Source organism: Anneissia japonica, unplaced genomic scaffold (assembly GCF_011630105.1).
Source record: "Anneissia japonica isolate Jap-2015-1 unplaced genomic scaffold, ASM1163010v1 scaffold287867_len1003013_cov215, whole genome shotgun sequence".
Lineage (NCBI taxonomy): Eukaryota > Metazoa > Echinodermata > Crinoidea > Comatulida > Comatulidae > Anneissia > Anneissia japonica.
Genome location: NW_022684320.1, coordinates 347,585 through 363,394, shown reverse-complemented (window position 1 = coordinate 363,394; position 15,810 = coordinate 347,585). Strand labels below are relative to the sequence as shown.

At 33.8% G+C, this 15,810-nt stretch overlaps 1 protein-coding gene across 1 annotated transcript in view; it reads left to right on the top strand.

Annotated features, from left to right (window-relative positions):
- Positions 1–4,081: 4,081 nt before the first annotated feature.
- The window catches only part of LOC117104394 (ras GTPase-activating protein-binding protein 2-like), an 18,816-nt gene continuing 7,087 nt past the window's right edge, over positions 4,082–15,810 (top strand). Inside the window, exons 1-3 of the mRNA XM_033245232.1 lie at positions 4,082–4,252; positions 8,534–8,671; positions 15,015–15,093. Of these exons, the coding sequence (XP_033101123.1) occupies positions 8,553–8,671; positions 15,015–15,093 (198 nt within the window). The 5' untranslated portion in view covers positions 4,082–4,252; positions 8,534–8,552. The remainder of the gene's footprint in view (positions 4,253–8,533; positions 8,672–15,014; positions 15,094–15,810) is intronic.

Below are 15,810 nucleotides of genomic sequence, written 5' to 3'. Positions count from 1 at the left end.
GTGTACACATTAGACCTTAATAATACTCAATAACTAACGCCCAGGCAGAATGCACATGATGTTTGAGAAATGCAACTATATGAAGACAACTTGAGGGGATTCACTTTTCTTCAACAATCTAAAAGCCAGGTCATACCTGGGTAGGCTAAATGTAGGCTTATGGAGGCGGTCACACTATAACGTCGATATTCGTCGAATTCATTTTTGTTATGTTTTGATTTTTCGAACAGCCAATCAGATGAACGCATACAGGGAAGACATGAAAAGTTTTCTTTACTCGCACTTCAATGCTGCGCGGGAGACAGCAAGATGGGGACGACAACGTAATTGAACGATTGTCGAAGGTCGAAATGATCATCCTATATGACAATCATCCTATGACAAGTCACATGCTTTAATATGTTTCAACAAATAATACATTTTATCTATTATAATAATGACGAAAACGAAATGAGGTTTTTCTGCTTTTCACTGTAAACACAATAAACAAATAGATAAATAATATTGCTGTACCATCACATGTTCATACGAGCAAAAAATCTGTTGACATTCCAGGATATGAACAAAGATTTTAAGACACTTCGATTCAGTTTGTTATGGCCAAATCCGACAGAGAAAATCAACACATCGTATCTTCAGAATCAGATCAAAATACACAATGTTATTAATCGATCAACATACTAGGCTAGAACTATACATTAACATCAAGATTACTTATTCTACCGCGTATACTTTTTTGACAGCTAATAAAAATGCTGACATCAGGGGCTGTCTTGAGTGGCCGGGCCGGCGGTTCCCCCTTCTCCCTTTGGAAAGTTAAAGAAAAGAAAAAAGAAAGAAAGAAAGAAAATGAATTAATTGATCATCCAAAATGCCTCAAAGGTTATTTTCGGGAGTCAGAATACAACAATGGGGGGGCCTGCCTCCGAACCTCCTAGGGTAGTGTTGACTGGATCGGCCCCAATCCCCCCCCCCCCCCCCAGCCCACACACACCATTCGGCACCACTCCCTCTTCTTTTGGATATATCTGGATCCGCCCCTGAACATTAATTTGCGTTGAATCTAACTGTTAAATCAGTTTTAAGTGTTTAAAACAACCCAAAAAGAAAAAAAAATAAATAAATAAAAAAATAAACACATAGATTACAATAATACCGTAGTTTATTTAACAGTTTATTAAACATTAAATATGTATAATAAATAAATTGTCTACAGGTACCGGTACATCTTTGTAATATGGTATTTTTTTGAACGCTTGATAAAGGAAATGAAATAGAAGGAAAGGCAAAAAGAAAAAAAAAAACTTTCGATACTTTCCCATGACAAACAACAACAGCAAAACAAATGTACTATGATTTAAATTTCCTCAAAATAATACTCCAAAAATTAATATAAAATAAGATTCTGTAAATGTGCAAGCATTAAGGTAGAAACAACAAGAATAATGGAATGTTATAATTACTGTCATTTATTGCCAAATGTCCTTGTTCAACCGTTTCTTTCATCATTACACGTGTTTTTCTCTTGCTTTTTCTAACCACTCTTTATACTGCAAATCCAAAGCATCGATATTGTTAAACCCAGCTTGCTTTACCTAATTTCAAAAAATAATTACTGTCATTTATTGCCAAATGTCCTTGTTCTGCCTTTTCTTTCATCATTACATGTGTTTTTCTCTTGCTTTTTTTAAGCACTGTTTACTGCAAATCCAAAGCATTGATGTTGTTGAACAAAGCTTGCTTTACCTTTTCAAAAAATAATTAGAAGTTATTAGTAGTTAGGAAATGTCAGAAACCCAGCTCTACAGTGGAATTATGTCATGTAGGCCTAGGCCTACTTTTAAACAATATGAGTACATTATTGAAACAAATCACATTCTGAAGAACACAGACTTCTGGAAGAGTCGATTAGGAGTTATTAAAGATAATAAGTGTACTGTTGAGTTTTATTGAATATTAAAGAGTGTGGTATTATACGGGAAAGTGGTAGCGCACGCCTCGTTCCAAGAGCTTACGCTCCCCTCCCCCTCCCCCAGGTACCCCCACTGCAAATAAATATTTTTAAGCAGGTAGCTATTTACATAGTGCCCTCACTCCGCATGTCCTGACATCCGTTCTCGTGACCGTCGACATTGGATTTAATTTCGGACTTTGCGTCGGGGCAGCAGCTGATCTCAACATACACTTTTCAGTCTACAAAAGTTATGATTTAATTACCAACCTGAGAGATTTGAAATGCGTGACTACACTAGTTAAGTGGGGAGGGGGAGCGTGCGTGGGGGGGGGGGAGGATGTTTGCTGCGGAACCCCGATGGGGGCCGGGTTCCAGTCACATCAACGGTTGGTTGCGACAATGAAGGTGCAAGACTGCACGCGCTAGAAATTTTCTCGGTGAATTGATTCTCGAACGAGATAACGAATTAAGGGGCTTAAGAATGACTCAAACTACTGCATGACCGTTTTTATATTTTTAATGAAACCAATTTCTTCTAATTTTAAGTACATTTTCTTTTGAATTCGTGATAAATGGTTATCACGCATATTGTGCTGAATGCGTGTGCTAAATGCGTGACAAATTTATGATCTCGCATGTGTTTCTGCAAAATGTGTGTTTTTTCATCCTAAACTTTTAAATGCAGGATCGTCCCGCAAGACGCGAGACGGTTGGTAACTATAAAAGTACCGTGTCCGTAAATGGGTCATAGGTCACTTTTCTGCCCATTTATCATAAAGGAGTTTCACTCCTTCAGCATTTCCAAATATTCCAGTGAAAAAGTAAAACAATCTAGTCTGTCCCTCCTACACGTTGAAAGTAGTCTGTCCCTCCTACACGTTGAAAGTCGTTTCGGAGCTGAAAATATACATGCATTATACATGGTTGACTATTAAGTTAAGAAAAATTCTGTTGCGTGAAGAGATTGGCACGTTTTAAAGCATAAAAAAATCGTGAAATACTGAACCTAACTTTTATGTATAACCTAAATTATATAATGGGACCACCGGCCCATTAGTATGATTCGAAGTTTTCTAGATGAACTTAACATAATTAAGAATAATTCAATTACATATATGAAATATTCATAATAATTAATATTAATAAAATTAATAATAATAATAAAATTAATTACAATAAATAAATAAATAATATTACCGTAAAAAATCGAATTTAAGCCCAGTAGGCTTAATCTCGAGATTAAGCCCATCTCGAATTGAAGCCCCCTCTTTAGTTTGCAAAATTATCCTCGAAAAGAAGCCCGTCGAAAAGTAACCCATGGGCTTCTTTTCAAGATGATACAGGCTTCTTTTCGAGATAGTACAGTACATACACTGTACATGAATTTCAGCAAACAAATAAATTAAATACAAGCTTGGTGTATATAGTAATTTGATACAGTAGGTGATTTAATGCCAGTTAAATACACCCCATGATACAGATTGATGTTACAGTGGCCTTATTTATTGTTTTATAGTACAAATTCACATTTACAGCATCATTTTGAAAAGAAGCCCCCTCTTTATTTTGCAAAAGTAGTCTCGAAAAGAGGCTATTCAATTCGAAGTTTACGGTATCTGTCTCTTAATACAATACTCTATGTAGCATTATATATTTATATATTTTTCTATTTAAAGGAGCGAGTCGTAAAGGTGATTGCTAGCCTGTGGTGGCACGTTTCTTCACTTGTTTTTATTTAATATGAGAAGTTAATTATAAAGAAATTAGGGCTAGGTCCCCTACAGCATGGACGATAGTTTTTATTAATTTTTTAATGATGTCAATGACTACTGAATATTTTATATATTTTATTTTTTGATGCCATATATAATGAAAAGAAATGAAATTCAGTAGAATACTGTACGATGCAATGGCAATACCTTAGAATAACTGTATTTATGTATTAATTTGCAATTGTTTTGTTTTCAACTGTTATGAGTTTTCCTTTTGGACAAATAAATCATGTTTTCATTATTCAGTATAACAGTATTATAAAAGAAATCGAATTTGCAAAAATTGAGGGCGGGCTGCGCTTACTAAATATGTGTCGGATTTCTCTTCTGGTTTGCAAAGATGCGCTGTAACCTCTGTATTTTCAATAGCTAGCGCGCATGGATGCATGTGCGACGCATTTTTTCCATTGAACGAAGAAGTGATATCTTCTGAGGTTTTAACACCTTTTTTCCTTTAGATTTTGCTCATTTTCTGATGAAAATTTGAATCTGCGTAACTTATAGAGGTAGAATTTTCTCTGGAAAGGTAAGAATGTGTACAGTATAAAGTTTACTGGGACAGAACCTTTTAAGTATCACATAATTTTGTAACGCTCCCCGCATTTGTCGTCCCCCATCCATTCACTTCCTATTTCATTTGAACGACGGTGAACGATCGTCATGCAGTGAGAAAGACATGCTTTTTCCGGCGATGACGAATATTTTTTTAGCTTAAGGAAATTTGTTTCTTTGTCTTATGGCGTATTATGTAAAACGTAAAAAATATATACAGAAAATTCTCATTCATGACATTATCTCTTATGTAGTTGTACAGACTAGACATGTCCTATGTACACATTCAAATTGATTGGAAAACATTCACATTTTCATTGGTCGTTCGATATGAAGTAAGGTAAGAGGTATGACCATGATCCATGGAGGTATATTGAATGAATGAGAGGGAAAGCCTTTTCATCATAAGATTAAGGCTAGCTAGGCCTACCTAATACGTAAAATTAGGAGGCCTATGCTCTCTAGAACGTACAGTAATTAATGGGAACAACCAAACGCAAATTTAAAAAAATTGGAGAAGTACAGCTTTTTGTGTGTAGGTAGGCCTAAATGTTTTTTTGTTTTAATGAAATGTTTCTCACTTTGTTATTTTCTTTGCTGGGATTTGCTGAGGACCTGGAGCGGATTGCTATAAAACTTGTGCGACAACAGCCTGCGCGAGTTATGTACAAATTATTATTATTTTGAGCTAACAATTTTCATTCGGCCAAGGCTCAAGCTTAGGGAGCCAGGCACTGGCGTATCTAGGGGGTGCGCACGCCCCTCCAAAAATTACTTGTGCTCCCCCAGTCGTGCATCCCCAGTCGTGCCCCCTTCCAAAAAAAAATCACTTGCAAGTAGTTAAAAATCACCTTTTTTTGCAAGTTAGCACCCCTCAACTGATCATCGAGCCCCCTTTTCACCTTTGTGCCCCCAATCAGCACCCCCATTTTAAGAACTGACATCTGCTCGAACTGTCATTCGCTCGAATTGACTGGCATTTCACATACCTTCCTAATCTAGGCCTCTAGGAATTCAAAATTGAAGAGGCCCAAAAAGTAATTTTTACAGATGCAGCCCCACTATGGTTGGGGCTGAGGTACCACATTTTATGCCTAGATAGATGGGCATGGCACTTGATAGCCGGAAATGGTACTCTAAACTAAAAATCTGAATGCAGTTTTCCTTACTATTTTTCATTTTGTTTTATATTTTGAAAAATTTGAGAGAGGGGGAGGGAAGAAGTCAGGTCGGCTTCCATATCCCCTTGAATGTGTCCATGATTTTATTTAAAGTGTGCTCTTATGCAATAAAAAATTTAGAATTTTGATTTGCTTGTTTTCCTCCTTGATTCAAGTTTGTATGTTTTGTTTTTAATTAAGGAATTTTCATGTTTATTAATTAGGCTTTAAAATATCCATTTACATTTGAATTAGTATAGTATGTTTCTTTTTGAGAGAATTTAATTTTGCTATCAATTAAGTTCATGTCATGACAAGCTTTATCACCATGACAACTTAAATCTAAAAACAATTTACCCAGTGGACAGGAGAAACCCACATGTTCACTCAAAGGTGAATATTAATGGTATGCTAGAATAAGAAAAAAAATTTTGACTTTGATGTTGAAAATACTATACTCATTGTGAATTTTGCTAATAAAATTTATATATTTTGAAAAAGCATGTTATAGTGTTTACTTACATATGCTTTTGAATAAGATTGATGTAGTATTTGATGAGTAAGTGCGATTTTAAAAAGTGTTGAAAAACCTGGTGAGCCGAATTTGTGCGCATAAAAAACATTGGGAAACCCCCCTTTCCAACTTCAAAACACGATTGCATGATGACCGTCAAAGCTAGCGGAATGATTTTTTGCATGTTATCAGGCTTTAAACAAGCTTTATTTGGATGTGTAAACTGTCTAAAATTGATGTGTTCATCCATCACAAAAAACAAAATTAGTGACAAAATTCGTGTTTTGAGCGATTGTTCATTAACAAAACCGATCGAAAATACCACTAAATTAAAGCTACTGTAGATTTTATTTATATCTGATAAACTACCATTTGATAACAGATTTTGCATGGTCATCAAGCAAAAAACATTTTGAAATACGGTGAATTCAGGAGTAAATACAGTTGAAAAAAATCCGAGACCACACCATTGTGTATTCGGTGAAGCTAACTTACCACACGCGTGTTAATCACTAATCACTGCCACTTAAAACCAAATTTATATCCTGCTGCAAAAATGGATGGTAATGGTAATGGTGGGATATTTGTAATGCGCCTTCCACAATAAAATCGTCTCAAGGCGCCGAAAAAAGGTAGGACCATGAATTATAAAAAATTAAATTATATTAAATCTTATATTAATGAGCCTATATTAATCAGAATATTTTTTATTTTATTTATTTTAGTTAAATAAATAAAAATAAATGAATAAAGTAAATAAACAAATAGAAAATAAATAAAAATAAATAAATAAATAAATAATTGATAAATTAAGCCTTAAAAAACAGGCAGGCCAAGAAAGGAAAAAACAAGAAGCAGCATGAAAAATGCGCACTCCTGTTGTTGAGGCGGCGTCACCACCACTGCCGCGTACACGCAGGTTCCAGTTCGCCCACTGCTGCACTGTTCTGCTGCTGTCGCACTGCACTGCGAGGTAGAGAGCAGGCATAGTTTGTATGATACAAGATCAAATATACAATTAAAACTAGCAGATTGTTTATAATTTGACAAGTTTACTCTCTTTGCCCAAATTTTAATATTCAACCAAATATCCGTCTTTCGATTAAGAGGACCTAGAATAGAACTTACATACAGTAGGCTAGAAGATGAATTATCTGTACGTGTGTAGATCCTGGTGAGATAAGATTGTGAATAAACATAGCCGTCGTGCCAGACTCGACTTAATATTTAGGCCAGTATATGTAACACCAATTTACCTTAGCATTTTAAGTAGGTTTATGATTATTGTCCATGTACCTTCAAGGTTACGATCTTTAGAGAACTGATAAAATGTTAATGCATCTTTTTAGCCTAGACCCTAGATTGGTCCTAGTGTGATCACGAAAAGCGCTCAACATAGAACAACGGAGGCCTACAGTACCGTGGCCTGCGCTATATATGGAGTCTCTTTTCCTGCTCTTCTCTCATCTTCATTTTTTCTTAAACTTTGGTCGAATATTAGTTAAATTATCATTTATATTTTAAATAATAATATTGGAATCTGACGTTTATTTCTACTTTCTCAAATTTACTGTATAATCTGAGCACATACCATTTTTTGAGATGACGTTTTCAAAGACTTAAAATAGATAGATTTTTCCATTTTTGAGACGCGCAAAAAATTGGCACGAAATAGCAACCGACCATACTTGGGGCCATTAAATCAAAAAACGACATTAAAGAATGACCCAGAAAAAAAATACACGCATAAAACTCCAGAAGATCTTGGGGTTTTGTGAAAATTAGACATTTTATATTATTACTTTCAAAGTTACGGCCCTCCAAAAATGCTCCAAAATCAGTCTAGAAAAATGAACCACTTTTTCGCATTCGGACCCCCTTTCACCATCTTTAAAGGGCCATAACCCTTGAACGGTGTATTGGATTATAATAATTTAAACTGGAAAATGATCAGTGCAGTGAGTTCTGTAGATCTAATTTTTACAAAATTCAAAATAATGAAATTGAATTTTCTCATTGGGATACCTAATTTCAGTGTTAAATTGGCTATTCTGACGCCACCACACGGTTGTCACAATAGCAAATTAAAGCGTTGTAGGGTATGTTCCGACTCCCATTGACTCACTGAATACGTGATTGGCTTATATTGAAAACCAGCCATGTAGAAACTCTAAGCAGCTGAGAGTACGATGCGATAGGCCTGACTGTGACTTATCCTAGATGCAAAAGTAGGCCAAACATTGAAAAACTTTGGTATTCCAATGAAAAGTAGCAATCAACTCGAAAAATTAAATTAAATTAATTAAATTAAGGTTTATAGTTTTTTTAATTTGTTTTAGCCAGGGTATGCACTGTATACCTTGCTTGCCTTAATGGTCCGCCACTGTTTAGTGCAATGTTTTAATGAATAAATGAATGAAAACTAACCTTCATCTTACTGTAATTCTTATTGAAAGTGCATCATCATTGGCTCTCATCAAGTGATTGGATGGAAAGTAACTACATGCAGTGTATGGTCATGTTGACAATACCTGACATTACCAACTGTGATTTAATCTGAACATTTTGCATTTCTTTCTAGTCTCCTCCAACAGGCGGTCATGGTTATGGCTGATAATCCCTCTCCTCCACCTCAGTCACACAGCGCGGAGGTCGTGGGTCGTGAATTTGTTCGACAGTATTATACACTGCTCAATGAAGCGCCATTCTACTTGCACAGGTAATTTTTTTGTGTACTATTTGTTTTCATTGCTACTAGTTGTTAAATATTTTGTTTCATAAAAGCTCTTTCATCACACTGGTTTTACGCACTATTCAAGAGTTAATAATTATAATAAAAACCACTTGATTGACATAAAAATGCAATGTTTTGATAAAAAATCGAAACATCTTTTATAAATGGTTAGTCTTTTTGCACGGTAAGCATTGCATCAATTATAAAAACATAGTAAGGGACTGTTGAGTGTATCTTCCAGTGTACAAACCATGTTGGAACATACCATTCATGCTTTCATACTGGATGGATGCCACTTTAAAGAAGACTTGAACATGGAGAAAATAAGGAAGTGCCTCTCAGTGTTGATTCACCAGCTGATCAGCTTTGAGATTTCCCATGGGATGTGCTCCTCAATATTATATGGAGTCCTTTCCTTCTATTTTCATGCTCATTTAGAGAGTAACTTAGCTTAGTCGGCTAATATGGTGGTAGCCACTGTGTGCGCTTAACTGTGGCGATCTCTAGGTTCCCGGTTAAATTCCCATCGCTGCCTCTCCTTGTGTTTCAGCTGGAGGTCTGAAATCTGAAATACAAGTTACAATAGGGCACTGTCTTTCGGGTGAGATGTCTAAGCTGTTGGTCCCATGTCCATTTATGGCTCATATGCATGTTAAAGAACGCAGAACACTCTTCGGGAAAGAGTAGGGGTTTGTCTCCCGGTGTACTGCGCACCGGTTGTGGCTTGGACTCCCAACCTTGAGGTCGGGGGTTCGAATCTCTGGCTGTGCAAATCGCTTGTGTCCTTGGGCAAGGCACTTTATCTAAGGTGGGTACCTGGTAGGTTCCAACACAACCTGCGCTGATTACTAGCTGCAATTTATGGAATGATAATATAATTTCATTTACTAATTTAATTTGGTGTTTCAATGTGTTCCATATGTGTTTGATCCAATGACCGGGGTAGTAATGTGAAGCGCTTAGAAGCCTTGTAAAGGCATGAAGCGCTATATAAGAACGACATATTATTATTAAGGACCCCACTGGAAATATTGCAAGTCTCTAGAGACTTTCCTGGGCTCTCCTTGGTGTTTACACCAAATAAATCCAATCCAGTCCAAACATATTGTAAAACAGACACACATCACTCTTATTTTTGAGAGGCCACCGTATTCTTTTAAACACTAGTTGTCCAACTTGTATCAACCCTTTAAAATAATGCTTGAGTCGGATATGAAGTGATTACTTTCTTTGACAAACATATTTATTGTTAATTACAAGCTTTATTCTACTCTAGCTTTGAAAAGAAATGAGAGGAAATCAGTCTTTACAACTTGGTAGACAATAAAGTGATTAAAAAGCCATCATTTATAATGTGTGCAATGGCGGCAGTGTACTCTAGTGTATGATTTAAATTGTGGAGATGTTTTGTGCAAATTTCAAAACATCTTTGCCTTTAGGTTTAAAAAAACTTCCAATGTGTCATATTTTTTTAAATAAAAAATATAAATATTGTGTCCATATACTTACTCTTGGAAGAAATAAAAAAAAAAGAATTCATGTTTAATTAATCTGCTGAGTTAAAATCAAAGGTTCTGGATATTGTTAGCCGTTAAAAGGTTCGTTTATGACTTTCAAATCTAGTAACTGCTCACATTTTGTCAATTTCTCTGCAATTTTACATGTCTTTGAGCCCTATGTATATATCTGACTTTCACAATAACAGTCATAATCACACAATAATTTGCAGTACTTATTACATTAATATTTCACTTTACTGATACAAACTTGTTAACTACTTGATCGATTTTTATATTTTGTATTTGCCGTGTAAAAATGAAAAATTATATTCTGAATTTTGTAACATTGATAAAACAAGTAAAATTATATTTCATTATAAAATTGGGTAATTTATTTTTAAGTAATTAATTATTGATCACATTGTTTTTGTTTCTATAAGTGAGAATTTATGTGTTCATATTAAACTAAGAGATGTTATTTATTGTTATAATTTATATGATATTGTTGCATTGAGGAAATAAATACTAACAAAAAAATTACAATGTTCCATGAAACATTACCTTTCTTCATAAAAAAAAATTAAAAGGACAAATGAAATAGCAAAAATAGTTAGTATACATGTAGACAATAAAAGGAAATAAGTTGATATAGTAATGTTTGAATTATTCTCTGCAGTGGGAAAGTACAGTGCAAATATAACATTTTCAGCCAGGCAGGTAGAGAATCTCTTTCTAGTGGCAACTATTATCTCATTACAACAGCATTTGATCAGACACTTATTTGCATTGATGACTATTATAAATTATTGTTTCCTGCATAAGAGTTAAAAGTGACATGAATACAAAGATGAGAATATTATGTGTACAAACAATGTACAGTACATACTATTTTGTATATTGTATTGTGATTGTACAATATTTTAAAATATATTTAAATAAAACATAACTAGTAGAATTACAAAATACAAGTTTATATTAAAAATAAATATAAATTATTTTTTGTTCAGGACTTTCCTAATATTGTCCTTTAAACATAAGAAGCACCCTACTTGCAAGAATATGTGAACTATTTAATCTTAAATTCTAGTTACAAGTTTAGTAACTCGTACATAAGCACAAGTATTATGCCATGTATTAAAGCCATTTTTTAAAACCATAAATTTCAAATTTTGGAAAGAAAAACAATTTTTTAAATCAATATTTTCTGTTACTGGTATAAAAACAAGCAAATTATACACTTATATTGACAAATACTGTATGTCTCTTTGGTGATTATTTGATTGAGAAATCGTTTTTGCACATAAAAGTGCGAGATTACAGTATGTAGGGTATTTTTTGTGGAAGTACTTAAAATATTGTAATATTGAGTGTAATTGGGAGCTGTGCTTCATTATGTCTGAATCTTCTATGATCAAGTGTTGTTCTGAAGTGAGGTGTTTGGTAGGCAGGGGTGTTTGGTAGGCAGGGGTGTTTGGTACTGTAGGAAGGGTTCTTGCCGTCCATTGTTGAGCCTAGTGAGCTTTCCTCCCTATTAATTCTTGGTGAATGTTGGTGAATAATTTACATACACTATCCACCTAAATAAAGTATTAAAAATAATGTAGATTCATGTTATGTATGCTTATTAAATATAATTGTCTGACAATATATTTTTGAATTAGATTAAATATATTTGGTATGAAATACATTAAGGGTAACTAGCAATATAAGGAAGTTTCCATTTCAGCCCTACAGTTAAAACGCAATATAATTTTGAAAATTAATGAGAACAATTTAGATACTGTATAAAGTATCTGCTTTATTATAATGAACTAACTATTTGAAACACATAAATAATACTGGTACAGTACTGTAGAACAAAATGAACTGCAAGCCCCTTTGGTAACCTTCAAATCAATTCATGAGTTCAATATGAATAAATAGATCATTATTATGCATGAAATGTCCAATTGATTTTGTAGTAGCCTTTATCATATGCTTGTAATTTCCATATGATTGATTTCATTCGTATCCATGCTTTAGATGTATTTGTTTATTGTATTTTGAAAACTACATTTTCCACTTCCCTATGTCTGTAGACCATGGACTGTTGGTTTGTGCTAAGCCTGGCCGCCGTCAGCATATTGGCGATGAATGGCAGGGGATAACTAGGCCTAGGTATTGGAAACAGACACCCAATCTAGTTTACAAATTTTTCACTTTACGAACACCCCTTGGTACCAAGGAGTAGGTAAAATTGACGTCTTACTATACTTACCTGTATAGTAGACAAGACTTTCAAATGGGTACATTGAATAGAGGCTATCCCAACATAATTTGTTGAATATCCTTGGCTAAATTTAGTGATAGTATTTTGAAACTTCTGCTAAAAATCAGTGGTTGTTTCTAATGTCAGACATGACTAAGCCAAAGTCATCAAGATGACAGTAAGATGTTTAATGAGGTTTTGTTTATCCAGTCATGTTTCCTAATCTATAAAGGACAATGCTTGCACAATTGAAACATTTAAAATCTGGTCATACAGCATAAGAACAAATATGCAGAGATGCATAAAATTGCTTCTATTTTTAGCAAATTATTATGCTGTTAAATTCTTGCCAAGAAAGAATAATAAGGAATTGATTTGTTATTTCTCTACATGTAGACTACTATATTGTAGATTGATATGAATATGTCTATTAAATATTATTATAAATTTTAAAACTAATAGGAACGATGATTATTCTTAGTGACTTTTTTTTGTATTTGTAATGTTTATATTGTTTTGCCAGAATTAATATAATAAAATAAAATAAATCTTCGTTAAAATTGAAAAACTTGTAATTAATGTCTTCTATTAATGACAATAATAAATGTAAAAGAAGCTTGTAATGCATTGCCTATAATGTAAGAAATAAGACAAAAGCCGTGATATCCTTGGCTAAATTTAGTGTTAGTATTTTGAAACTTCTGCTAAACATCAGTGGTTGTTTCTAATGTCAGACATAACTAAGCCAAAGTCATCAAGATGACAGTAAGATGTTTAATGAGGTTTTGTTTATCCAGTCATGTTTCCTAATCTATAAAGGACAATGCTTGCACAATTGAAACATTTAAAATCTGGTCATACAGCATAAGAACAAATATGCAGAGATGCATAAAATTGCTTCTATTTTTAGCAAATTATTATGCTGTTAAATTCTTGCCAAGAAAGAATAATAAGGAATTGATTTGTTATTTCTCTACATGTAGACTACTATACTGTAGATTGATATGAATGTCTATTTTATATTATTATAAATTTTAAAACTAATAGGAACGATGATTATTCTTAGTGACTTTTTTTTGTATTTGTAATGTTTTATATTGTTTTGCCAGAATTAATATAATAAAATAAAATAAATCTTCGTTAAAATTGAAAAACTTGTAATTAATGTCTTCTATTAATGACAATAATAAATGTAAAAGAAACTTGTAATGCATTGCCTATAATGTAAGAAATAAGACAAAAGCTGTGCATAAAGAGAAGAAACTTACAGATACCTAGAAGCAGAAATTGGTTAGTACTGTATATAAATAAAATAAACAAGTATTTGAGGCAACAAACACTAGAAAACAACAAAAATACTATGCAAGGCAACAGTGGTCACTGTGGTTATCATAGGGACAGCTAAAAATATAAATTGGTAGACCTAATTGTGGTTGGGGGGAGGGGAGAGAAAAGGTGGGGCAGGTTTAGGGAAGCATATGGACCAAAGATTGTTAGAAGAATACTACAGTAATACACCAATATGCTAATTTTATTTTTTAACATCAGTCCATCATTCCCAAAGTTGTTTATAAATATGATATTGTTGATACTGTGAAGTGTCTATAATCTTGGTAACAAACAAAATATTTACTTGTGATTTGAATAAGCAAGAAGTAAATAACAGTTAACTCAGTATGCTTTTTAAGCTTGAGAGTTTTTTGATAAAAATCTCTACATCTGATTTGACTTGTTTTTATTTACCATAAAAATGATTAAATGAGATTCTCAGGTTACTTAGTCGCTCCACTCGTCCGTTGGTTGGACAAGATATGTGTCTGTGAGATGCACACATTTCTGGCCCTGTTCTGATTGGTTCATCGTGCAGACCAACTTCGAAATTAAATTTTTATTTAGAAAATAATAAAGAACCTAGGCAATATAATTTTAATCAAAAATGGAAGGCATTAAGTGATATTTTTTCTTATAAAAACTGATTTCTTTAGATTTAATAACATAAAGAAATATTTCCCCTAATCTGTGGTCATTCCTCTGCATCTGAGTCGCAGTAGTCTAAGAATGAATTATGAATGAATTTGTTTTGGCATACATATTTGATATTACATTGATTGGCCTTTTGTATCTTTTTTTTAATCTTTTGTTATAAAGCTTCATTGCTTCTTATTGTAGTCTCTTGACTTAATGTTATTTCATTTTGTATGTATGTATAAATTATATTGAATTAAAAAAAAAAAATACGAACTGTTAACATGCATTTAGAACCCAAGTGAACAGCCCTCAGTAATGGACCTTTCTGCTACAGTAAGCCCTGCAATTAAGATATTCTTGCTTAGGTCCCACAAACCAATAGTAAAAATGTACGTAAACATGTACATTTGTGGGACAAAGCATGTTTTTGTTGACATATTCCTGGTTCTGATTGATCAGTTAACTTTGATTGAAAGGTCAAAGGTCCATTACTGTGTGTAGTCATTGTAAGTAAAATCTGTCATACCCACTACTTGGAGATTGCAGGGGAAAGACATAAGTCTGAATTTTGAATAAATGTGATTGTGTAATAACTGGGGTTTTTAAATTTCAGATTTTACAATAAGAATTCTTCATTTGTGCATGGAGGTGTAGACGCACATGGCAACCCAGAAGAAGCAGTTATTGGGCAGGTCAGTTTTTCTGTTCTTGGGGGCAATAAGACATTTTTCCTTACCTTGGTGGTATAATTGGGTACCAGCTGTTGGGACACAATATACCTCTACAGTAGAACCCCTCATTTACGTACAGCACGGGCCCAGAGCCGTTCGTAAATTTGGGTATTCGTAAAATCGGGGTTGACCCAAATTCCTATATATTTGCACTGATACTACTTACACTGGCATAAACTAGGCCTAGGCTAGGCTTACGCAGCTAAGTCTGAGGGGGCCTAGGCCTACAGTTGGCAGCTTCTAAGCATTCTGATCCCACTCTAGGCCCTGCACAAATTTGTTTTTATCGGACATTTTTACCTTCTTAAATTCCTAGATCGTGGATTTTATTCCAACACAACTTCCATAGATACTTGTTTATTATATATATTGATCATTCAATAAAACAATCAAGCACTATGTTGAATTTTAAAGCTGAAAACGATGTTTGAAAGAGTAAAATTTGTCACATGCACATGTGTGAAGCCATAAAAAACACTGACTTTGAAGAGGCCCGTTAGAGGGCCTCCTTCACTTGAGAATTACATAGTACTGTATTGTATGGTGTGTTGTTTTGTATGCATGGTAATAACAGGTACAATTCGAGCAGGTTTTTTTTTTTTTTTTAATCTTTCGCTTCAATTTTTATGACGTCATCACCTTTATATTACGTTCGTAAAATCGGGAATTCGTAAAATC